This window comes from Callorhinchus milii, unplaced genomic scaffold (assembly GCF_018977255.1).
Source record: "Callorhinchus milii isolate IMCB2004 unplaced genomic scaffold, IMCB_Cmil_1.0 Scaffold113, whole genome shotgun sequence".
Lineage (NCBI taxonomy): Eukaryota > Metazoa > Chordata > Chondrichthyes > Chimaeriformes > Callorhinchidae > Callorhinchus > Callorhinchus milii.
This window is the reverse complement of record NW_024704854.1, coordinates 65,786-91,018: the sequence shown is the minus strand read 5'-3', so window position 1 is coordinate 91,018 and position 25,233 is coordinate 65,786. Positions and strand designations below refer to the sequence as shown.

The 25,233-nt window shown below is 45.1% G+C and overlaps 1 protein-coding gene across 3 annotated transcripts in view; it reads left to right on the top strand.

Annotated features, from left to right (window-relative positions):
• ikzf4 (IKAROS family zinc finger 4) overlaps window positions 1-21,713 on the top strand; it is a 48,449-nt gene extending 26,736 nt beyond the window's left edge. The window contains exons 4-7 of one of the 3 annotated variants that reach the window (XM_042345833.1): window positions 668-835; window positions 14,799-14,948; window positions 20,111-20,242; window positions 20,934-21,713. In XM_042345833.1, coding sequence (XP_042201767.1) covers window positions 668-835; window positions 14,799-14,948; window positions 20,111-20,242; window positions 20,934-21,664 — 1,181 coding nt within the window. In that variant the 3' untranslated portion in view covers window positions 21,665-21,713. Of the gene's footprint in view, window positions 1-667; window positions 836-14,798; window positions 14,949-20,089; window positions 20,243-20,933 lie in introns of all 3 variants that reach the window. The other 2 variants (XM_042345832.1, XM_007911443.2) reach the window with 2 other exon arrangements.
• The last annotated feature ends 3,520 nt before the right edge of the window (window positions 21,714-25,233 follow it).

Genomic DNA, 25,233 nt, shown 5'->3' with positions numbered 1-25,233 from the left:
TTGTAGCAGAATATCAACTTCTGATGTTGCTCAAATCTTTCATAATAAAGACCTGAAAAGAGTGGTTTATTGGTGGGGAGATAATAGTAAAGGCACAGCGAGCAGGAATTATAGGACACTCTGTCTTCTGTTGGATTGGTACATTGTGTGAGAACAGATAGTTTTCAAGATGGGTTCATTCATTCGCTTCCTCCTGGTTTTTAAATCAATCGTGATGATGGCCCGATTCAGAATCACGCTGATGTTTAAGAGGCCGTTTCCGAAGAGGTTAGAAATCCAATGGTCTCCAGCAGTCATCAAAAAAATCCATCAACTGTGCGGGTTTGGGTTGGCTGGCTGGGTGGTGAGTGGCTTTGCAAACCGACTTGGTAAACGTATCAATCTGAATATCAAGCTTCCAACATGGCGTCGCTTTCACTTGGCTTCGAACAAAGTTCCTTCTAACCGAGAGGTTAGCGGGCCAGTCCCGTCCGTCACTTGGACGAAAACAGGAGGGGAAACCATTTTACAGCACTGTTGTCTTTCACGTCAATGAGCACAACCTTTTTATCTCGTCTGTTGAAGAGCCAATGTCGTGGTTTTTTAAAATATTTATATACAAAAAAAAGCCAAGATCTGTTTATCCCGTGGTGTCACTGACCACTTTCTGGCCATCTCTTTTGCTCAGGTGAACGTCCTTTCCACTGTAACCAGTGTGGTGCCTCGTTCACACAGAAAGGAAACCTGCTGCGACATATCAAGCTGCATTCGGGGGAAAAACCTTTCAAGTGTCCGTTCTGTAACTACGCCTGTCGGAGAAGGGATGCACTTAGCGGGCACCTCCGCACACACGCAGGTAAGTGCCGTGCCGTTTTCCCTCCCATTTTCCCTGCCGTGTGATTAAATAATTTCTGTTACGTTGCTGATGTCAACCTGTAGGGCTTGAGCTCGCACCCTTAGTAATAATAATCCTTGCATTTGATATAGCGCTTTCTCGCATCGTTGAGACGTTTTCGAAGCATTGCACAGAATATATTCGATTGACTGTATTTTGTGGGTGAAACTCACCCACAATTGCACACGGCAGTGTCCCACAAACAGTCGTGGATTGAGTAACCCAGTATTTTTTTCGGTGATTATAACCCCCAGAAAGTGGTCCGCGATCCACCCATCGACTAACAACCGGGTTCCAACTTAACTCTAAGTAAGCAGAGGTCTGTGGAATAAGGAAACTTTTGTAAGGTTTTGCCCCGCCTGGGAATCTAACCCGGGGTCCTCTCGCTTGTGAGGCAAGTGCTCTAACCACTACCCCACAGGAACTCCCCTCTAACCTTCAAACCGGGAGTAAAGGGTTCTGCCAAACAGGCCGATTTGTTGAGCAGAGCTAAGCATATCACAGGCGCTATCATAGCTTTGGATGTTGCGCAGAGTTCTTTTTAACACCAAAAGCAGCGTAAACTCCAATTGGAATCTTTCTATAAGATTCCGTGACGTAACCCTCGCCCTCAGGCACCAACTGAAATAACGCGTACCACTCGGTTGTGTTTTCGCAAGGTTTTCAAATACCACAGCAAAAGATCACTGCTATTTTCATTCCTGCCAATTTTGCAGGTGTCACATTTTCTGTTGAACCAGGTGCTTGCGAGAGAGGACTAAAATCCCCCATGTTTTCCGAAACCGCCACTCTTAATCTGATTGCTGTAGAGTTACTGGCCGGCGATTCGTGAGATAATATCCACCCGCCTGTTAAACCTGTGGCTTGCGTGTTTCTTTTTTCTCTCTCTCTCGCAATAATATGGTTAAATAGAAACGTATATCTGTCTATCTGCCTTTTAATGTCAAGGGCAAATCAATGCACGATCCTCTCAAACATCGAAAATGAGGTGTGGGAGTTGGCGCTGACGAATAAATCTGCCAAAATAGTACGCTTGGAAATTGATGGAAAATCTGCCTGGTTTCTATCAGTTAAGCGCAAGATTCGTGAGCCCGAGAATCGTCCGTTTAACTAATGCAGTGACCTCTTTCATCTCAGAGATTTGCAAGTCTCCAGTGATTTTTAGATGGCTACTGCGTTCAAATTTGCACATGTTATTATGCAGGTGGCTAAGCACCTTTTTGGGGGCTAATTTAAGACAAACAAGTGCTCGATATAGTGTTAAATTATCGCCCAGACAACGAACGGTTACCTCGTCTCTCCATTGTGGGTATTATGGTTTTTTTTCTTCTGCAATTCATTAATATTTTCTATAACGCGTTCTAATGAATTTAATCACAAAACCAGCTTGTGAGTACTTGATTGCTCTCAATGCGTTTTTTTTTTGAGTGGCATTTGTTTCGGAGTTGGGAATGTTTCATTTAATTGTAATAAATGTCCTCCCGATGCGAAAGTCGCTATACAAATGTAATTTTGATGATGTTGCAAACCCTAATCTTATAGTGGTCTGGAACCTGTGTGGTCGAAAGAAAGGTGTTACTTGAGTTGTTGGTTCCCAATTGTAATACCAGTGGGAGAAAGGTTGTTGAGTTTTTATACCAAACATACAGTCAATTCCTGATAACTTGTTACTCCAAGGAATAAAGTGTTCAGTGATGAGTTATTAGAAGTGGCGAGTTAGGCATTTGTATAAATACATTATAATAATAATAATAATCCTTGCATTTGATATAGCACCATATCACATCATCCCGATGCCTCAAAGCGCTTCACAGAGTATTCTGTAAAGTGGATCGTGTATTTATTGGGTGAAGGTGTTTACTGTGTTACATTTATTTTACAATAGGTGTCTTTCTCTTCCCTCTTCCCTCCTCCTGCCCCTTCCATACACACATACTCTTTAATTTACCTGTAAATGAAGAAACACGAGCAAAGAAAAGTTCAACAGCCAAGGCAAAAATGAAACGATCACTTGGATCATTTACTGGCTTGGACAGTTGCTGAAGCAAAGTGCGGTAAAGAATTCTTAACTGAATTGCGTGTGTTGTGGTGTCAGCTGAACTGCCTTTCTCTCCTTGTGTATGAACTGTAAACTAGTCCCTGACACTCAAGATATAAATGATACTTTAAAGATCACATTATTGTAACATACACGAAAATTCAGAAAGACTCCCTTGTCTTTATTTCTTTATCACTGGGCAATACGCTTGAACAACAACTTGGATTTATTTAGCACCCTTCACACTGAGTAACATCTCAGAGCGCTTAACAGTGGCGGAGTTTGACACCGAGCCAGGGAAGCGGGGAGGTAACTCTAGGCACGGTTGAAGAAGACGGGCAAGGAAGGGTGGAAGGATTGAGGTAGAGCGTTCCAGAGGCAGGCGTAGTGGCTGAAAGCAGGAATATAAATTGCGTTCCTTTTATTCTCTCGCTGGTAACGATACTTGGTGAATTTATTGTTAAAGGATGCTTTGTCAGTGCCTCTAAAGTTGCAGAAGCATGGAATTACGTTGACTGAATAACGGTAATCTTTGCGTTTGATTTAGCGCCTATAATGTCAAAACGTCTCTCAAGTGTCTGAGGCTAAGTGTTCCTTCAAGTAACCTGATAAATGTCATGGCCAATTTATAAATTTGGCAATGGGGGGGAAAAATATTGAGCTTAGAATTAGTTTCCTGGTAAGATTTTGCTGCTTATTAATTAAGAACTATAACTGGTGCACTCATTAATACTGTAATCTTCTGATGTGAGTAGTAAATAATCTAATTTAATCTCTCTTCTCTTTTACCCCGGCCGCTTTGACACTTGCCTGCAACCTTTTGTCTTGTCAACTCTTTTCCCCATTCTTATTCCTCCCATGTCTGCCCTATTAGAATGATAGCTTGCACCACCACCTCACACTAAATTAAACTAAAGAGCTTTATAAATTATTCTGCTTTATGAGCTGTATCCTAACTTGTCCTGGGTCCTTTATTGAGCTACTTACACTGTGAAACAATATTTTGACGCCATTCTGTTTTGAAGTTTACTGCTTGAGATGGTTTGATCCAAAAATCAGTACCGAATAATGTAGACGAGTTCCCTATGGAGTCCTTATCAACACTTTTGATTGTCTGTTGCAAAGTGCGCTCCTCCCGACTGCTTAGTTGAAGACCACAGTGTAGAATGCACAAGGATTTTGACTGCGGGCGACTAATTCTGAGCTCTGAGATGCTACCCCATGTGAAGGGTACTATATAAATGCAAGCTATCGTTCCTGTAGCTTTGAACTCCATTTTAGCCCTACGGATTCTAAGTTAACTTTAAGCGGTAAATTTTCTTTACACCCCCTCCCTCCCCAAAGTCGGGTTGTTAACCAAATCTGAATCATATGCATATATTAAAAAAAAAATTGGTCCCTCAATCTATGACCGTTTGTGGGACACTGCTGAGCGCAATTAGCTGCCGCATTTCGCCCACAAAATATGCTCTCGGTTTACCTAGCAGTAAGTTAGTCAATTGGCGGATCACTTTTCCGGGGGTAATAATCCCTTCAAAAAAAATTATTAATTTGGGACATGCTGCTACGTTTTGTCCACAAAATGAACAGTCAATTCACTTTGCAGTATATTCTGTGAAGCGCTTTGAGATGTCTCAACGACATATGGCGCTGTATCAAATGCAAGGTTTATTATTTTAATATATTAAAAGCTTATTACAGCGTATGTATTTCAGTGATTGCTTTAATTTTTGACATTCATTATGACCTCAGTGTATAGTAGCATAGACAAACCGGCTTAAATTGTAAAGTCTGAATGTTAAGTCAGTGCTATGAATGTACAACACACAAAAAGATTTAAATTGATTTAAAAACTTTGCTTTCTCAGAATAGTTCAGAGTGTTATCAAAGGGGCATCTCCTGCTGCGGCTAAATTGTCAGTAATTCAACCAACGGACGCACCGAGTGTGCAGGTGTTGATCTCCGCACTGCTTTATTGTGCTTTCCAACTGAAAATGAATATACTTTGCAGGGCTAGAAATGTCCTTCAGATCTAGTCCAGGAAACTGAAAGCCCAACACATTTAGGCGAAACCTTAGACAAGTTTCCTTACTCCTCACGCCTCTGTTTACCCAGCAGTAAGTAGGAAACCGGTCGATTAGTGGATCGCTTTCTGGGGGGTAATAATCCCTTTATATAAAAAAAAGTGGTCACTCAATCCATGACTGTTTGTGGGACACTGTTGTGCGCAATTGACTGCCTTGTTTCGCCCACAAAATTTACAGTCAATACACTTTACAGTATATTCTGTGAAGCGTTTTGAGAGTCGCGAAGATGTGATAAGGCACTAAATCAAATGCAAGTATTATTATTATTTTACAACAACAACAAAATTACATTTATAGAGCACCTTTCACGTCGGGAGGACATCCCAAAGTGCAATTTTACAAGGTTGTTGGAGGGAATGAAAGCATTACCACAGTCGAGCAGGGTTGGGGAAGGGAAACATACTCAAAACCGTTAAATTGAAAATATATTTTAAACTCCAAAAATTAAAAGTCCACTTTAAGAATGTGTAATAACCCTTTGACTGTTTGTACATTTTCCTCGACTGTTTGCTGATTCTTGACCCAAATGTTCGCAGTCTTGATTTACAAAACCGTGAAGAGAAGGGTGCAGAACGTAGTTTATGATTAATATTAAATCTTGACGCTTGAGGCGAATTGATGCAACAGATATTAAAATAGTAAGCCTTGCATTTGATACAGCGCCTTATCATGTCGTTGAGACGTCTCAACGCGCCTCAAAGAACACACTGCAAAGTGAATTGACTATACTTTGTGGATGAAATGCGGCAGCTGATTGCGCTCAGAATATACTGTTATACTGTTTTTTGATGGTTTAATCCTCATTTTAAATTGCTACTGAGATAAGCGCGTTTGAAATTGCCATTTACACATCTGGTGTCTTGTGGTTTTCTGTTTGTAGACTGTAAAAGACATTTTTAAAATGTTCCTTGAAAAAGTTCAACTTGATTAGATTGTTCTTGATTGCTTAACTCAGCACTTGCGGTGATGTAACACGACATTTCTTGCAAAAGTTGCACTTATTGGGGTTTAATTTGGGGTGTCTAAACGGGTTTCTTAAGAAAGACGTCTATAAAACACGTAATGTGAAGAACGCATTATCACATTTATGGGAATCTAATATATCTTCAGCAGCTTTTCCTTGAGGTTTTAATAATTTGATGGTTGCACCTCTGTGCTTAGGTCTTTTAAGAGATCTGTTGAGAAATATTGCAGGTTAGAAGCCATTTTTAACTTGTAGTAACGTGGTCCTTTGCTCCTTATTACCGCACAGTTACAGAACAACAACAACTTGCATTTATATAGCACCCCTCACGTGGGGTAGCATCCCGGAGCGCTTCACAGTGCTGGAGTCTTCACAATGAGCCGGGGGAGAAGGAAGGAGAGGGGGGTTTCCAGCGTTTTCCAGCACAAAATGTGCTGTAAAATGTGATTATAAGAAATTAATTTTGCTTCCCAAAAAAAAGTAATTGGTCAATTTTTTAAAAATGAATAAATTGTCCTTTTACCCTCTGCGGCGGAGATTTTAAAACTTTCGGAACTTTCCACGGACCTTTCAGTGGAGCTGAGTTGACGCAGAAACTCTGCAGGTTTCGAAGTCTGTATATCGTTGAATTGCAAACTAGAAAATCTTCCCGTGAACAAGAGAAAGAGTCCCTTATACAAGTAGTGAATCCTCTAGTAGCAAAAAGCTTTTTTTTCACAAAAAAAGCAGTCTGCGGTAGGCAGTTTCCACCAATCGACGACGTGACAAGGCACTATAGCAAATGTAAGGATTATTATTCGTTGTAGTAGTATTATTAAGAGTTGTGGCCCGAGCAGCGGAATGGCATTTGGATGAAGAGGTCCAGGGGGCAGTTGGTGTGACCCAGTCATGAAGGCCAAATGGGTTCTCTGCTGACATTTCTGATTCTACTGGCATTTGTAGCTCCTTTCAACGGCTTCTTTCACATGCAGATGCAAAGGGGCTAAACCACGGAATGTACTAACTGTCCCCGTGTCGCAAAGATTGGGTTTTGAAACTGTTGTTGTCTTCAGAAAGGTTAAACCACATAGACTTGGCGGTAAGGAGAACGAGCTTCAGCAGTAGTACAGCGCTATCAGATGTTTAGGTGGATGTGATGCCAAGTGGGCTGCATGTGCTTTAACTCCATTCCTTCGTGCAACCAATTGCCCTTTTATGGAACAAAGAAGCATTAGTTGAGCCTTTTGCTTTCTGTAGCTGGTGTAAGTCTTGGGGGTAGTGTCTGATCTGGGTTCGATTCCGGGGCGGTGCGAAACTTTAGGCAAGTTTCCTTACTCTACACGCCTCTGTTTACCGAGCAGTAAATAGGAATCCTGTTGTTAGTCGATTGGCGGATCGCTTTTTCTGGGGGTAATAACCCCTTCAAAAATAAATAAATATATATATACAAAAGTTGTCACTCAATCCATGGCTGTTTGTGGGACACTGCTGTGCGATATTGGCTACTGTGCTTTGCCCACAAAATATACAGTCAATCCACTTTGCAGTGTAGTCTGTGCAGCACTTTGAGACGTCTCAGATGTGATAAAGTGCTATATCGAATGCAAGGGTTATTATTATTATTCTCTCCACTCAGCAACTCGACACCTCCCTGACCCAGATGGGAATTCCAGCTGTGGTTGTGAACCTACCCCTCTGGGGCAACACCTTGACGCTCTGAGACAAAAATCGATGTATTTGGACCCCATTCTGTATGAAGGACCCAGCGTTGTTATTTATTGTACGTGGGCATCTTCAGATTACACCCATTTCGTAAATGAAACGCCCTCCCTGGCCTGTTCAAGTAGCTAACTGTCCTCTCAGTAAGGGAATGTTCCCTGGTAACTGTCCTTCACAAGGCTGAATCTGCAGCCTAACCAGAGCTCTGCACGGTTTGAGCATGAGTGCTAAGATGTTAACCCTAAAGCCAAAGCCCTAACGGGTAGGGTTGCCAGAAAATGCTCTCAATGGGCAAACTCTGCAGTTTTAGCTGGTTAAACTCCAGCAACAACAACAACAAATTACACTTCTATCCCGGCTTGCATGTCAGGAGGACATTCCAGCAGTAACCCCAACACGCATTCTGGGGTCCCCAAGCCTTGCCTAATGCCAACCTGGTGCTCTGGAATTAGCTAAGCATGTTGCCTCCCTGTGGGGAGTGAGTGCGCGTTCCATTGCAAATGTGGCACTTCCCGTGTGAAGGTGAATTCCACGTGCATGGAATTCTCAGTTTGGATTGGATACCCTTTAAGCACGAGGATGGGTGTTTGCATGTGTCACAGACACTTGGCTGACCAAACAGAAAAGCCATTTGCAGTGGGTTGAGGTCCCGCGAAAGCCTCCTCCAGCATTCCCAAGCACTCTTTGTGAATAATAATAAAGCGCAGATCGATGTGGCTGGTTGTTGTATGTTGGCAGCACGTGTCCTTTTATTTTAGATTGATAGCTCCAAAGAATAACTCCGTTGGTTCGCATATTCAGCTTTTGTACAGAGTGTCCTGTATTCTCAGAAAAATCTTTCTGCTGACTTGAAAAGTGCTTTTTAAGCTGGGTGTCTGACACGTGCGGAAACCCACCACCCATTCGTTGTCGCTTTAACTGGTTGTTCTCAGGGTCTCATTCCTGCTCGACACTGAGACACACTATAATCATAGAATCTTACAACACCAGAAGGAGGCCATTTGGCCCATTGTGCCTGTGCCGGCTCTTTGAAAGAGCTATCAATTAGTCCCACTCCCCCGCTCTTATCCTATAGCCTTGCAAATTTTTCCTATTCAAGTACCTATCCATTTCCCCATTGCACCGTTTTTCAGTTTGGAATTGCGATTTTGCTACCGTTCAAGAAAGTGGTGGAACAACGTGTTTAAATGCATCTCATTTTCAGGATCGAGTTTCAGTTCCAAACGTGTACAGGAGTATTATCGCGGATCCGACGACCTTAAAGCTGTTTTCTTCACTTCTTTTCCCTGTTTGATATCATTTTCCTGTCGATGTCACTCAGGCAATGCCGACTGTTGTTTCACTGCATGCTGGGAATATCCAAGTGCACCTTTCCTGATCAACTGTGGTTCATCGAGACTTCTCCAGTTCACCAGTGCCGTTGGCTTGAAACCCTATCCCAGGCGTCTCTTTACAGCTGAGTCACCTGTAGGAGAATCATGAAAGAAACTATCAGTCTGGCCTAAATTCCAGACATTCTCTCTCTCTCTTGCATGGAAATCGGAGGCATTATTTATGTGGCTCATCCAAGTGCTGGCATCATCGGCTGGCTTCTCCGCTAGCTCCCTGGCCTGGATTGCAAGGTGCAGAGACATTCCAGCACTGGCTCCTTTAGCCTCTGGCAAACGTCTGACGTTTTAAGGATTCCATTTTAAGGAGCTTGTCCCAGAGCTATCATTTTACTCTCTGCTGATATGAGCTCAGCTCGTTCCACTGCTCTTTGTGCTCTGAAATGTTGAACCAGCGCTTCCCGCTGTCTTCTCATTCCCATTGGATCGAGTCTTTAAGTGTGTGTTCTCCTGCGTTCTGCCTGTCTTGAGTTTCCTGCCGATTGTTAAAGGTTTTGTTCTCGCCCTCTGTGTGTAACAAAATACTTCCTGGTGTCTCTCCTAAAATGGCCTTTCCCGAGCTCGAACTTGTACCGCCTTGTCCTACTGTATTGGCATATCTGAAAGTATTGTTCTGAGTTAACTTTTTCTGGTCTGAACAATTTAGAGCAAACTAGACCCTCCTCCCACTCTTTTCTTAGGAACCCACTGAACAGCAGTTAGCGTTGCTAGACACACACCTACACTGTTGCTTTACTCTTGTTAAGCTCGTTACACATGACGGAAGTTCACAAAGTACCGCAATATTGATGGGCAGTCTGCTGTAAGCTGCAAAGAAAAATTAACAGCTATATTGCTCAAATAACTTACACCAGGCAGTACTTTCAGGCCTATGATCTTCAGAATTCAAATGACTATTACAGCCCACTTAACTTTCACTCATGGTTTAGCCTTCTGAGCCCTGAATTATATTACCAGCCTGATCGCAGGACTGATCACAGTACTCTCTATAAAAAAAGGTACTTTTATTTCACTTGCTTATTCAGTATTTGGGAAATATTAAGTTGAACACTTAATGTTCCGTTCCCCCCTCCACCCCGGCCCGGCGTCCTGTCCGAAACCATCAAGCTCTGGGACGCTACCCTGCGCGAAGATCGTGATGGTCGCCATATACATACAAGTTGTTGTTGTTGTCCTCCAAATTTCACGTAGTCTTAAATCTGTAAAACCATTCTATGTTCAAATTTAAGATGGCAGAGAATTGTCGAAAATTCAATTTTTTTTTGGAGGTGGGGGTTCAGCCGGTGTCTGTCACCCCTCACCGTTGCTTAAGAGTCTCCAAACCAAACTGGGAATTCCATTCATCGCACCTACACGTGGAAATTCCAGAGATAAACTGTTGGAATGGAATGCGCGCCTTCTCCCTGGAGGGACCCATCCTGCTTACCATGAGGGCTTTGGCTTGCAGGGTTAACAGGAGCTGAGTGGGATGACTCCCTGCCCCCAGGGACTGATCTGCCCTTCCACGTCCTGTCGATGAGCCCTGTGGGGTACTGTGGACTCGCCTAAAATAAAAATAATAGGAATTGCATTTAAACTGAATTTAAGAAAGTTTAACTTCAGAAATACCGCTGCCAGATTAAACCTCGATTTAAGAACCTTCCATGTTTTTAAATTTGAAGACCAAAAACATACTAGCAGGCAAAGATCCGGTGGAATTTTTGCCTCTGCCTTTTTTGGCGGGGTGGGCGAGGGCGGGAGCGGGGAGATGGAGTGAGAGAGAGAGAATAGGAACAGTACTGTCTGTGATCCAAATGTAATTCTGTACATACTTGGGGTTGGTGGTTTCTGAGCAGACTGGGTGTTGCGAGCCACAGTTGAGCTTTGTGGCAACATTAATAGCCGCCGCCGAGTTGCATTAAAATGTTCACGTGCGCGTTTGAAGTGAAAAGACTGTGCTGTGGTGCAGAGACCGTGCCGCCCAGACCAATAAATCTCCCTGATCCAGGCTTCCCGTTCCTCTGAACGTTGAGGGTCCAAAGTTGCATTTTCCCACTCAAGGTTAATGCTCGCCGAAAGCCTGGGGTTTGAATTCTATTTAGATTATGGGTGCAATCTCCAGCCTCCATCCTGATGATTGATGCGTTACACACAACCACAAGGTGATGGCTTCACTGATTTTTATCTGACCATTCAGTATAACCACTTCAAGCTTCTGAATCAAGAGCGGGTGCCTTAACCTCCCCCCACCCCCCCCCCACCCCCACTTCCCCTCTTTCATCCCCCCGCCCTGCTCTGTGAAATAAACACCGACTTCAAACCAAATCATAATTAACCTTTGAATCTCTGAAAGGGAATAATAAATAATAATGTTAATAATAATCCTTGCATTTGATGTAGCACCTTATCACGCCGTTGAGATGTCTCAAAGCGTTGCAGGATTTGCTGTTAACTGTGCATTTTGTAGGATATTCTGTTTTCAAACTGAAGTGCCCAGAGATGGGTGTTGCTGTAAAATTAGATCTGGCTAACTGATTGTGTCTATAGCGACAAAGATACCCCTGGCCCTTTTTGTTTAGCTTGTGCTGTGAAATCTATGTCCTTGCAAAGCACAGCCATCATTCGAAGCATTTCTCCCTGACAATTACCCATATTTCAGTCCAATTGATATCAATATTACCGTTCACATTCATGTCCAATATGCGAAGACAACCACTCAGGATTATCACAAATTGGATGAACAGCCAATTCTACCCAATGTTACAACCGTCTCTCTTCTCCCTTGCCCACCCCACCCAGCGCATGTACGATTCAGATGAGATACTATATCAAATCTTGTCTGCCTATTCTTCTGGTGGATGTTAAACAAAATCTCGAGACATTATTTGAACGGACAAGTCCCAGTTTTATTGCCCACAATCGTCCAGATAAATTGGTCATTCAGCTTCATTTATGGGACCCTTGCAGTGGGCAGATTGGCTGCCATCAATGCGTTTCGCCCACAAAATACGCAGTCAATCCACTTTGCACTATAGCCTGTGAAGCGCTTTAAGACGTCTCAACAACATGATAAGGTGCTATATCAAATGCGCTAGCATTATTATTATTATTATTATCAAAACCGGCCACTACACTCAACAGTAATTGTGAAGTTTTGAAATGTTTCAGATAAAACCACAAGTTCCGTCTTTCGCTCGGTCTCCCAATTTGGTAGCACACTTTTTTCTTTCGCTTCATTCCCTTTTAATTGGTGTGTCCTCAGATTTTGACTGGCTGACGTCCTGCCATGTTGAGGGCTGCTGTACCTGTTTACATTGGAAAGGTTGCAGTTCGGTCTCCCAGCTGAATTAGTGACAGGAGTGCTCAGCAGTGCTGTATCTCTGTGTTTTTAACCTTATGTGTTCTCTTGGGACCAATGCTGAAGACTTGACTGTTTTATTTTACTCAATGAGGCTCATAGAGAGCGTGGTTTAAAGGAGACACTTGGCAATACAGTGCCTTGGAGACAACCCTTCCAAGTAGGGTTGCGTGAGTATGTTGAAGACTGTTGTATTTTCAGTGTGATGATGCATATAGTGTTTGAACTAGAAAAGCTGATAATGATTATTTGCATTTGTCGGCCAGTGAGTTAAATCCACAGGAATGATGCATTGAGCACTGTTAATTGGCAGTCTAACAGCTGTAGAAGGATAATGATTTTTTCTGGTTTGGATTAAAAGATAGTTCTCAGCAGTCCGATGTTCTACAGGGTGTCCACAAAGTCCCGTTACCCCCCTTTTTTTTTATATAGTGCACTGACCCAACAACTGAAACGTGTGGAAGAATGATGATAATTATATGTAGGAGTACTTGATTGTATTCAGTACAAGATTCACTGTGTGTGAGAGAGCGCCATTATTTTCATGGCAGATAATGATTCGTCGTCATGCTCAGTGCGATATATCTTCTGTAACGTGGATGGAGTGAGGAGGGGAAATGCATCTCTGACAGGTTGTTTTGGCTCCTCTGTAGACTCATATCGCTGTCTTGTAACCCGGGGGTGGGGGGTGGGGGCAACAGGACTTTGTGGGCACTATGCTGCTCTGTTTGTGGGTGTGCCTCAGCGCATGCCAGTTTAACCACCGTTGCAATCAGCAAATCCCGTCCCCCGATCAACAACGCTTATGTGAGGAAGTTTGGAAAGACGAGGCAACGTTCTGTGAAATGCTGGTAAGATAACATGGGGTGGGGCGGGGGAGAGATCGATGTGAAGAGGTTAAATTCTCTGAAACAAGACCAAGCTGCTTTGGTGGACAAACTGACACTGAGTGCTAGCTCTTGGACGTCTCAACTACGTGATAAGGGGCTATATCAAATGTAAGGCTTATTATTATTATTTTTATCGGGCCTCCCAGCAGTCGCTCATCCTAGACTGAATTCCCTGATTTTTAAATTCGGTTACTGCATTAGATTCCAGGATAATCAATAACCCTTATGCTTTTCCATTGTGGTTGCTCTGAGCAGAGAAGAATTACCAGTGTTTATAAACAGCGGCCGATTTATGCTATGGGCTGCGGTACCCATTTGGCCACAAAGTATACCGTCAATTCACTCTACAATATATTCTGTGAAGCGCTTTGAGACGTCTTGAAGGTGTGATAAGGCACTGTATCAAATGCAAGGATTATTATTATATATGAGCGATTAGGGCATGAGTGAGGGGAAATCACAGTTGGGATTCCTAATTGTATTCAGACGCGATTTGCTTATCTCAACTTGTTTTTTTTGACGTCCGGACAGATATTGCCTCCTTCCCCCCCACCCCCAACCCTGGTTATGCAAATGATGATGTTTTTAAATATAATGATAATAGTACTCCTTACATTTGATATCGCGTCGCATCCCATTGATTGAGACGTCTCACAGCACGTCACAGAATATATTGCAAAGGGAATTGACCTTGTATTTTGGTGGCGAAATGCGGCAGCCAATTGCGCACAACAGTGCCCTACAAACAGTCATGGATTGAGTGACTAACAACCGGGTTCCTACTTATTGTTCGGTAAACAGAGGATTGTGGAGCAAAGAAACTTGCTTAAGGCTTCGTCCCATCCAGGAATCGAACCCGAGTCCTCTCGCTTGCGAGACGAGCGCGCTCACCACTGCGCCTGCGGGTCTCGGCGATTCATATCTGTGGAACCAGTTGCCATTTGGAGTGCATTGAATTTAAATTGGTGCATAAAGTACGAACGTCCGGGGCAATGAAATGTTCGAAATTCCGATTGAAGTGAAGGAGACCCATCACCGTTGCTTAAGAGTCTCCAAACCAACCTGAGAATTCCATGCATCCCACCTCCACATGGGAATCCCAGAGACAGTTTGTTGGAGTGGAATGCACACTCTCTCGCTCCCTCCCTCTCTCCCTGGAGGGATGGAATGCTGCAACTGACACAGAGCCTTGCGTAGGAGCGTGCGTGTCTGCTCTCAGAAGCACAATAGAGGTAACTTTTTATTTCAATTGAGCCTCTGAACTAGGAACTTGTACGCAACCACTCCAAGCCCTTCGCGGGCAATCAGTGTCAAACGTAGTGAATGGCCTCGTGTTGGCTGTTTGTGTTGGCTGTTCAGCTGGAACTGCAAATGGACTGTTTTCTTTTCAAAAACAAATTGAAAATGGAAAGAGAAATGTTAGCTTACTGTAGCGCCATCTGTCAGCCTTCCTGCATGACCTTTTAAGGCTCATCTTATTCTCTTTCTCTCTCACACTCTCTCTCTCTCTCTCTCTCTCCAGTCTCCTCCCCCACTGTCGGCAAACCCTACAAGTGCAACTACTGTGGCCGGAGCTACAAGCAGCAGAGCTCACTGGAGGAGCACAAGGAACGCTGTCACAACTACTTGCAGAGTCTGAACGCTGAGCCCCAACAGCCAACTGCTCAGCAAGGTGTGTACCTCATGTCACTACTGAGGTCCGTTCTACCTCATGTCATCAATGATGTCTCTACGCCCCTGTGTTATCAAAATGGCCTACCCCGCCCACTCCATCCCCATCACCAACGGGGTCTGTAACACCCACCCCCGATGTCACCAGCAACAACTTGGGTTTATATAGCGCCTTCACGCGGAGTGGCTTCCCGGAGCATATGACAGTGGCGGCGTCTGATGCTGAGCCAGAGGGAGTGGGGAGGTGATTGTAAGCACGATCAAAAAGGAAGGTCTTTAGGTGGGATTTGAAAGTGGGGAGGGAGGGAGCAAGGCATCCCTCTTATTAAGAAGAAGAAGAATCCTTGCATTTGGTACGTTATGTCATTAAGATATCGCAAAGTGCTTCTCAGGATACACTGTAAATTGGATCGACCGTGTACTTTTGGGGCGAAACGCGGCGGCTAATTTGCGCACAGCAATATCCCAATAGTGAGTGACTAAATTTCCAGGACACCGGGAAGGAGAAACTCCCTTCACTTTTTGAAAAGTGCTGCGGGATCTTTAATGTCTACCTGAACATTTAACACCTGAGCTATCCTAAAGATGGCATCTCTGCCAATGCAACAGCTCCCCGCGCCCCCACCCACCCCCACCCCCAGCACTGCATTCGAATGTCAGTGTGTGATTCCAAGTCCTGACGCGGGGCTCGAACCCACAACCTTCTGATTCAATTGCTACCACCGTGCCAGGCTGATTCTCTCTGCCCCCCCCCACCCAGCCATCTCACCAGCGAAGCATAGCCTTCCCCCTCCCCTCCTCGAACTTCCTTTTTAGATCTTGGTCCAGTACCGAATTGGAAACCAGAAGGTTGTGGGTTCGAATCCTTGTGGACCCACTGAGCTCTTCACTCTGTCGAGACCATAAAGTATGCACAGGATGTCTTAATTTGCAGGAGCTCTACATCACCCTTTTAATCTGAACACCGCGAATGTAGTGCGTTACCAGAGCTTCAGTGAAATTTCTATCAGTGTCAGTTACCTATTGTTTCTCTCGTGCCGCTCTGCTTGTCGTGACTGTGCGCACTGACCCTTCTTAATGAAGATGCTGACAGAACCGCTGACAACGATGTGATTTTTTTTGTATAAAGATGTAAATTTTGTGATTGCTCCACCATCTCGCAAATTGCTTTTTGTGTACTGCTGAGCACTCGAGTGTCTCGCCTTCGTGCCGGGGAGGGTTTGACAGGCACTCGCTCGGGTTGTGTTGTGTTTTTTCATTGAGCCGAACCACCGCCTGGTCGCTGATTATTATTATCATCATCACTGACTCCGTCCAGGTGAGATTTTTGTGAGGTCGGATTCTTAGCCATCACAGCCGGAGGCGCTTTCACTGCTGCCCATAATAATAATAGTAATAATAATCCTTGCATTTGATAGAGCGCTTTATGACTCCGTTGAGACGTCTCAAAGCGCTTTGCAGCATATACTGTAAAGTGGTTTGACTGTATTTTGTAGAGGAAATGCGGCAGTCAATTGCGCGCAGCAGTGTCTAACGTTTCGCCCTGCCCGGGAATCATACCCGGTTCCTCTCGCTTGTGAGGTGAGCCCGCTAACTAACCACTGAGCTACAGGACTCCATAGTGTCCCACGCACCCCGGACACAGCAGCAAGTTCACAAAAAGCAGGACTCTGAACTTTTTTCCTGCTTTCCCTTTCTGCACTCCGGAAACCGCAAAGTCCAAAGAAATTTATCTCACGGCCTCTTTGAAAAATCCCATTGTATAGGATGCTCTGCGATCCGCTTCTGCTCCAGCTGACAGCTGTTGGTGTGACGAGGTTCACTGACTTCTGCACTCTGCCTGGCACTCAGTCCAAGTGGCTATTCTTCAATGGCGAGCCCAAACAGCAAGTGCCAACTACCCATTCAACCAGAGAGGGTATAACAACCCAGTCCAGTTGTTTTTTTACCTGGCTGCCACCTGTTCCAGTGAATGTCACTGGGATAGGAATTATGAGCGAGCAAGAACCCTGGCTGATTATACCCCTCCCTAACTGGGGCACTGAGGCAAATTAAAGCCCCAATTTCTGCCCTGAATGTGATTCGAACCTCATCATCATCATCAAACACCATCGGCGGTCAGGCCTTCAGCCTCTCTGCCCCCACCCTTTGGAACTCCATCCCACGGGCTTGCCCCCTCCCTTGCCTGCTTGAAGGCCCGTCTCAAGACCCTCCTCTTCGACCGTGCCTTGGGTCACCCTCCTATCCCTACCATCCCTACCCTCCACCCCTCATGATCCCAAACCCCAACTTGGGTCCAAATCCAACAACAACAACAACTTGCATTTATATAACGCCCTTCACGCAGGGTAGCATCGCGGTGTGCTTCTGTACAGAAATCCCTGTCCGTCCAGCACCTTGGGACATCCTCACAATGTGAAAAGCGTTGTACAAATGTAATTTGTTGTTGTTGTTGATACTTTTCTCATTTCCGGGCTTGCACTACAGAGGGCAGTGTGTTGCACGGACAGGCGTTTCGAACTTGCAGCCAGTATCTCAACACCATTGAGAGGGTCAAGAATGTTAAAAGTCTTATTATTTTGGTCGTTGCAGTGTGCATTTTGTTTTGGGTCAGCCGAGCCAGTCTGACGTAGGCAGAAAAACCCACCATTGTGTGTTTAAGGGCATTCAAACCAGACTGAGAATTCCATGCATGCCACCGGCCCATGGAAATTCCCGCATACTGGAATGGAATGCGCACCAAGGATTAGATAAGGAGTGCGTGCGTATCTCTCCGGGGGAAAAAAGTACATACTCCATTCCAGAGAGGAAATCTCCCTGCATTAGGGGACTCAGATGATTTGGATCATAAGGTATGGGTGGGGGGGGTGGGAGTGATTGGTTTCCATGTGTGTCAGGCGCTCGGCTGACCATTCCCCTCCACCTCCCTCCCCCCAAAGGAAAATTCTGTTCTTGCACTAGGAATAACGTCAAAACGTTTCACCTCATACCTGATTTAAATTCTTTCTGAGAGTTGGATTAAAAAGCCTGATGCTTGGCATGCAATTCCTGATGCAGTTGAAACAGGATAGTTGGGAGGGGTGCAAGCCAATTAAAGGCACAGTCCACCTTGATTCGAGCTAGGCACTGCCGTTACAACTCCACGGTGCATGGTTTGCATCTTCAGTGAGTGACAGCAGCAGTGTGGTGAATATAAATAGCGTGAGGAGAATCCTTTAATATGGCTTGGGGTTCCAATTGCATATCGTGTCGCTTCACTGACCCCTCCGGGGAAAAAAACGTAAAATGAATATGATTGCGTGGTGTTGTGGGCTAAATTCCAAATAGCAATTAGAAACCTGGGAATCCAACATCGCTTGTAAGTGTTTTTCATTGTGATAGAAAATGCTCTAAACAAACACGATCAAATGCCTGAGATTTCTGTTGCCAAGGCTCCAGTATATGATGTAGGAACAAGAGATCATGCAACCCTGTCAAGCCAGTTCCACCATTTCATTACGTAATCGGCTGATCTGCAATTTAATACCATTTCCCTGGCCTTTCATCGCATCCCCTTGATACCTAGCTACCAAGCCTGAGCAGGCATGGGGGAAGGCTGAGGTCTCAGTGCAGATCAATCTGGAGTCCTGTAGCTCAGTGGTTAGAGCACTCGCTTTGCAAGCGAGAGACCTGAGTTCAATTCCAGGCAGAGGGCGAAACCTTGGGCAAGTTTCCTTACTCCACACAGAGCCTAATAATAATCCCTCCAAAACCCAAAACAATAATAAATTGGTCATTTTCAATCTACGACTGTTTGTGGGACATTGCTGTGCGCAATTGGCCGCCGCGTTCGCCCACAAATATACAGTCAATTCACTTTACAGTGTGTTCTGTGAAGCGCTTTGAGACGTCCTCCCGACGTGAAAAGCGCTATATCAAATGCAAGGATTATTATTATTATAACACCTCATCAATCAGAGAATGCCCTTTTTTTTTGTCTCCCAACTGATTTCCGATCCATTGGAGGCCTCCCAATTCCACATGCCTTAGTTTCCGCCAATTACCTCTTGTCCGGAACATTCTCTAATATATCTCTTGTCCCCCTTGTCAGTGACCACTTCAAAAAAAAAAAAATCCACTCGCTGGTCAGACATGACCCTTTCACAATCCATGCTGACTCCATTTCATCAGCTTGTGTGTCGTCTCTGATGATTGGATTCCAGTAATTTCCCACAACCGATGTAATACTAACGGTGATTGACTGTGTATTTTGTAGACGCAATACAATACATTTTACATTACAAAAATTACATTTATTTAGTGCCTTTCAAGTGAGGAGGACATCCCAAAGTGCTGTACAGTCAGGGATATAGATATATGTATTTATATATAGATTTATATGGGTTGGCTGAATGGTATTTAATATATATATGTGTGTGTATATATATACATAAATATTTATTTGGCGTGATCTTAGAAACATTCTAATCCAGAGAGCTTTGTAACATTCTGACTCGTGCGTCTGCAACTTCTTCACTAATTTCATTCATACCCTGAGGTAAAAACCATCAGGTCCCGCAGATTTGCCTATTTCGATTCCTATTAGTTTCTCCATTTCTTTTTTTTTAACTTTATTAAATCCTACAAGTTCCTCCCCCTGATTTAGCTTCAGATTTTCCAGCACCACTAGTATAGTGCCTCGAGATATCCTCCCGACGTAAAAGGCACTGTATATAAATGTAGATTTGTTGTACTTTATCCTCCACTATGAAGGTTGAAACGGAGTACTCAGTATCCGCTCTGCCATTTTCTTATTGTTCATTACCGTCTTAACTATTTCGCCACGAAATAGACAGTCAATCCACTCGACAGTGCATTCTGCGAAGCGCTTTTGAGACCTCTCAACGATGTGATAAGACGCTTTGTCGAATGCAAGGATTATTAGTATTATTTACCTACGTCCAGTTTTCAAGGGGCCCACATCCCCTTTGCTTGCTATTCATAAAAGCCCTAACTAGAACCTTTGATGTAATTTGCATGTTTGTTTTTCACGGTTCCTTTTTAACCGGCATTCAGTGCCAATAGCAGTGAAACTCAGTTTGAAGCAAGTCACAATTTCCATAGTTGCCTTTATAATCCCTTCATTTTGTCGCCTGATTTCAGGGTGTTTACTTTCGTCAGCAGGGGAGGAGAGCCGAGACATGGATGTGATGCCTGACCATATCCTTCAGCCAGCCCCTGACAGGCCTTCCTTCATAGACCGGCTCGCTCACAGCATCGCAAAACGAAAAAGATCTACTCCCCAGAAATTTGTGGGTAAGAGCCTCTTCTGTCCACTTCCCTCCGTTCCACCATCAGCAGCTGCGCTTTCAGCCACCAAGTCCTGAAACTCTGGAACACCCTTCCTTCAATCCCTCCGCCTCGCCTCCTCCTTCCCTATCTTCAGGTCGGGCCTGAAAACCTTCTCTTTGATCGTACCTACGGTCACCTCCCTCCTGCTCGACGTTGCGCTGTGTCACTGTTAAGCGCTCTGACACGCTACCCTGCATGAGGGGCGCTGTGTAAATACAAGTTGTTGTTGTTCTCCTACCTTCAGCGAGAGAGAAGGGCATAGGGAGTACAGGTGAGGGGAACAAGAAGGGTGGGGGCCTCATGTGGAGCATAAACACCGACACAGACTAGTTGGGCCGAGTGGCCTGTTTCCGTTCTGCATCACTGTATAACTGTGGTTCTGTTAATGTATAAGTATTCCTATTTCAGTGCCTGTGTGTATTAAGAATAAATAAATAAATGTTGTCAGTCAATCCACGACTGTTTGCGGGACGCTGCCGTGCACAATTGGCTGTCAAAATACACAGTCACTATACTTTACAGTGTATTCTGTGAAGCACTTTGAGACATCTCAACGATAAGGGGCTACATCGACTGCAAGGATTAATGTTATCATCCCTACAGCTTGGTTTTCTGTGTGTGTCTGATTTTGGCAATCAAACCCTCTCTCCTTCAGGTGATAAACACATGCGCCTCAACCTCTCCGACGTCCACTTTGAGATGAACTCCAATTTTGAGAAGGACGTGGAGATGATGGTTCCCCACGTCATGGACCCCAGTCTGGGCGGCGCTCTGTCCTTCCTGGGATCGGAAGCCATGAAGCCTCCCAGGCTCCCGGTGACCAGCTGCGTGCCGGAGATCACGCCGGTGATCAGCGCCGTCTACTCGCACGTCCATCCCATCCAGGCCCGCGGCGAGGCCCACGGCAGCCGTGAGGCAGCCGAGGGACACGAGGACGTGTCTGAAGGCGGGACGCTGAGTTCCCGAGCCAAGAACCAATTGGTGGAGCTCGGCGTGTCTCCCAGCAACGGCTGTCACGATTCCACAGATACAGAGAGCAGCCACGAAGACAGGCACGCCCAGACTTTCCCTAGTAACTATACCACAAGGCAAAGCCCGGCCTATTCCAAAGAGGACCCAAAGGCACAGGAGCCTCGGTCATCTGCCAAAGCAGCCCCAAGCTCAGCCAAAGAGGTCCTAAGAGTCTTAAATGAAGACGGGGAGAAGGTCAAGGCCTACAAGTGTGACCACTGCCGGGTGCTCTTTCTCGACCACGTGATGTTTACCATACACATGGGTTGCCATGGTTTCAGAGACCCGTTTGAGTGCAACATCTGCGGCCACCACAGCCAAGACCGGTACGAGTTCTCCTCGCACATCGTCCGGGGAGAGCACAAAGTGAGTTAGGCCTCTCTCTCTCTCAGCTAGAGAGAGAGCGAGCGAGAGAGAGAGAGCGAGAGAGAGAGAGAGAGAGAGAGAGAACGAGCGCGTGTGAACCATCATGGACTATACTTTTCTACTCCCTTTGCACTGACTTCATCTAAAGAAGGAAGTGTTCTTTACTAGGGTTGGACAAGATATCTGTGTTTTCAGGGATTAATCTGCAGAGCAAACTGGGTTGAATTTGGATTCCTTCTCCCCCTCCCCCCCCCGATACAAAATCCCTCCTGGATTTTTTTTTACACACACACCTGCAGCCAAATTAAAGCTGAGTGTAACTGCTATCTACCTGGACTTGAGAGGTTTTTTTTAAAAAAAAAAAAATCCTTTTCCCCAGGGTTCAATCTTCCTGTTGATACCAATTCCTGAGAATGTTCCCTTTGGGGCCCATTTTTAAAAATGTTTTCCTCTTGTGTGTTTTTTTTTTCTATCTCTCCCTCCCAACAACTAACCGATACGTTTTAAATGTTTTAACGGGGATGAATTGAAGTTAGATTTTTTTTTTAAATTCTTACTAACGCTCAATCCCGGTGAATCCCGGTTGAACGGGCTGGCTTTAAGTGTGCTTTTTAACCTCTAGATGACAATAAGGTGCCCCAAACTGCTTGCACAAGTCTTGTCATTGTGGAAGATGCTACGATAGTCTTCTGGTGCAAACTACTGACCCTTTGTGACGTCCCACGAAGCTTTTAACCTCCCTCGCTCGCAGGAACCGGTCCAAAGGACTTTTACCCGAAACTACCTATGTTTACGATTCTGAACGTATTTTCAAAAAGCTTCTGGGTTTTTACAAAAGGATGTTTTTTTAAAAAAAACACAACACGCACAAATAATGGGTCGAAAGGATTGTATGTATGGCTTTTAAAATCTGCGATTTCAGCAGTTTTAACGGGAGAAAAGACTTGCCTCCGTCATGTATTTTATACATATATAATATATATATATATATAAAAGAACCCCCTCCCACCCAGTTCAAAAACTGTGGATTAATCCCAATGTTTTTGTGATCTGGCTACCTCGCCTCACAGCCACGGTGTCTAGCCAGGTTTTCTGATGGGGGGGTGGGGCGGGGTGGGGGGAGAGGGTGAAATGTCGGATTCGCCTTTTTTTACGAGAGCAAAATTTTAAAATCGATCTTATCTTGACGATGCCCTGTATGTGGTGGCCAGCGTGCCTCCTTCGTTTCACCGTGGTGGCAGGCTTGGACCCAGCTGTTGCGTCGCCCCTCACCTTTCGCTTCGTCCAACCCACCGCACAGTCGAGCCATGTGGGATCCCAGTCGAGCTATCAGTGCGCCAGCTAGGCTTCCCAGCAGGGCATCGAACCAACAACTCGGTCTTTTGTTTTTATTTCTGGGCGAAGCGACCACTTCTGTGCGCCAGGGCGTGAAGCGGCCTGGCAAATACACACGGTCGCTCGGCCAACACCCAGGCACAGGAGGGAGGGCGAGTCGACTTGAGGAGCTGTTGTGGAGAGATCAGAGAATCCATATTGTGTCTATATCCAACCTACCTCGTTCTCACTGTTGGATATCATAACTACCATGGTACAATCTTAGCTAACCAGATGCTTTGAATTGGTGGAAAATGGTCGGAGCTAGTTATTTCTCCTCCCTCCCCTCCCCTTTTCTCCCTCCCCTTCCCCCCACACCCGCCCCCATCACCCAAAAAAGATTGATGATGTCACAGTGCAGCCAACCATTTTGAAAATGGCGTACACAAAATGTTTTGTTCCTACTTGCTCATAGTTCATAGTCGACACTGCTCGATGGCTTACCGTTTACCAGCGGGACGGCAGAACCTCCGAGGCCTTCACGTTGCACCTAGTCTTAGCCTGTCAGACCATTTAGTCTCTTTTCAGTTGGCATAGAATTATGGAAAATTCTTACATTTCGGCCTCAACTTGGAAGCCAGATTCTTTCATTTTTTTTAATCATAGAAAAGAAAAGGCTTCGAAATTAATCCTTGTATTTTTTCCTTGTATTTGATATAGCGCTGTTCACGTCGGGAGGACGTCCCAAAGCGCTTCACAGAACACACTGTAAAGTGAATTGACTGTATATTTGTGGGCGAACGCGGCAGCCGATTGCGCACAGCGATGTCCCACAAACAGTCGTAGATTGAAAATGACCAATTTTATTATTGTGTTTGGTTTTGGAGGGATTATTATTAGGCTCTGTGTGGAGTAAGGAAACTTGCCCGAGGTTTCGCCCTCTGCCTGGAATTGAACTCAGGTCTCTCGCTGGCAAAGCGAGTGCTCTAACCACTGAGCTACAGGACTCCACAAGACCCGTTTGAGGAATTTTCCACAAACTGAAATTTTAAGGCAAATAATAAATAATAGCCTTACAGGCTAAGACCAGGTGGAATTTCGGGCCTCCGCTGTCTGAAGCTTGTAGCTTCTTCCTGGAGCTAATGGCTCCATCTACTGATGGTGCGTGGCTGAGAGGCTGGGGTGGCTTTGCCCACCGTGGTACTTTGGTGCAGCCCAGAAGCTGAGTGGGGTTAGCAGCGAAAGTCATGGAGAACTAAGTCTCGTGTGTCAACGTAGGAGTAATGCAGTTATTTATTTTTTTAACTCTTAGTTGTATCATGTAAATTACCATATTTCTGACATAATAGGGTTACTGGGAGAGGGTTAATATATTTTTTTAAACAACTGACTTGTTGCTCTTATCTATTAAAAGTACTTATCCAAATGTCCAGTTTTTTTAAGAATATTAGTGTATATTTATGATTGAGACCCAGTAGTGCAGTACAGTGCAGAGGATGCATATTCCGCCCGACTTGTCAAGTCACGTTGTCTTAAGCTTTTAAGACTGTGCCAGAATTTGGGAAATTTCTTAAATCCTACCCTCATTTTGGAGGTCGGTTTCCCACCATCTCGACTGGGAAACGGCTTCCGAATTGAGGCCGAATTCTTAAGAACTTTGCCCAGTCCTGCACATTCTTACATTTTAAGACCAGGGATGGCGGGCGAGGGTAGCCTCGCAAACGAGAGGAAAATTTCCACCTCGGATGCCTGCCGCTGCTCGTAGGCTCCCTATCCGTTGACTGGGCCACGCCAGCCACCTACTTAACATGGCTGTCCCTACCGTGTGCGTGCCGGGCTGGCCTGCTGACATGGGAGTGAGCGAGAGAGGAAAGTGCCTGCTTCATCCAGCCAATGTCCAGCGCCGTCAAGGCACAGAATTAGCACTGGAGATTTTTAGACGGGGAGGAAGGGTTTAACGATCCTTACTTGCATGAAGAAGGCTTCACGGGAGCAAGGCGCTGTGACGGAGTAGAGGAGGGGATGAGGGAACGAATGTGCGCCTTGTTAATTAACTCTTCAGCTGCTGCTTTGAGAAGGATTGTTCTGTGAAGTTACGAGACTGGGGTGGGTGGGTGGTTGGGTGGGTTGTGGGGGGATTAAAGAAGGAAACCCTGTGACATCATCAGTTTTTAAGAGACCGAGATTAACCCGGAATGGTTCCGTGTCGGCAGAATTGGGGGCGGGAGTGGGTGGGGGGGGGGGGGGGGGGATCGTCCTCCATT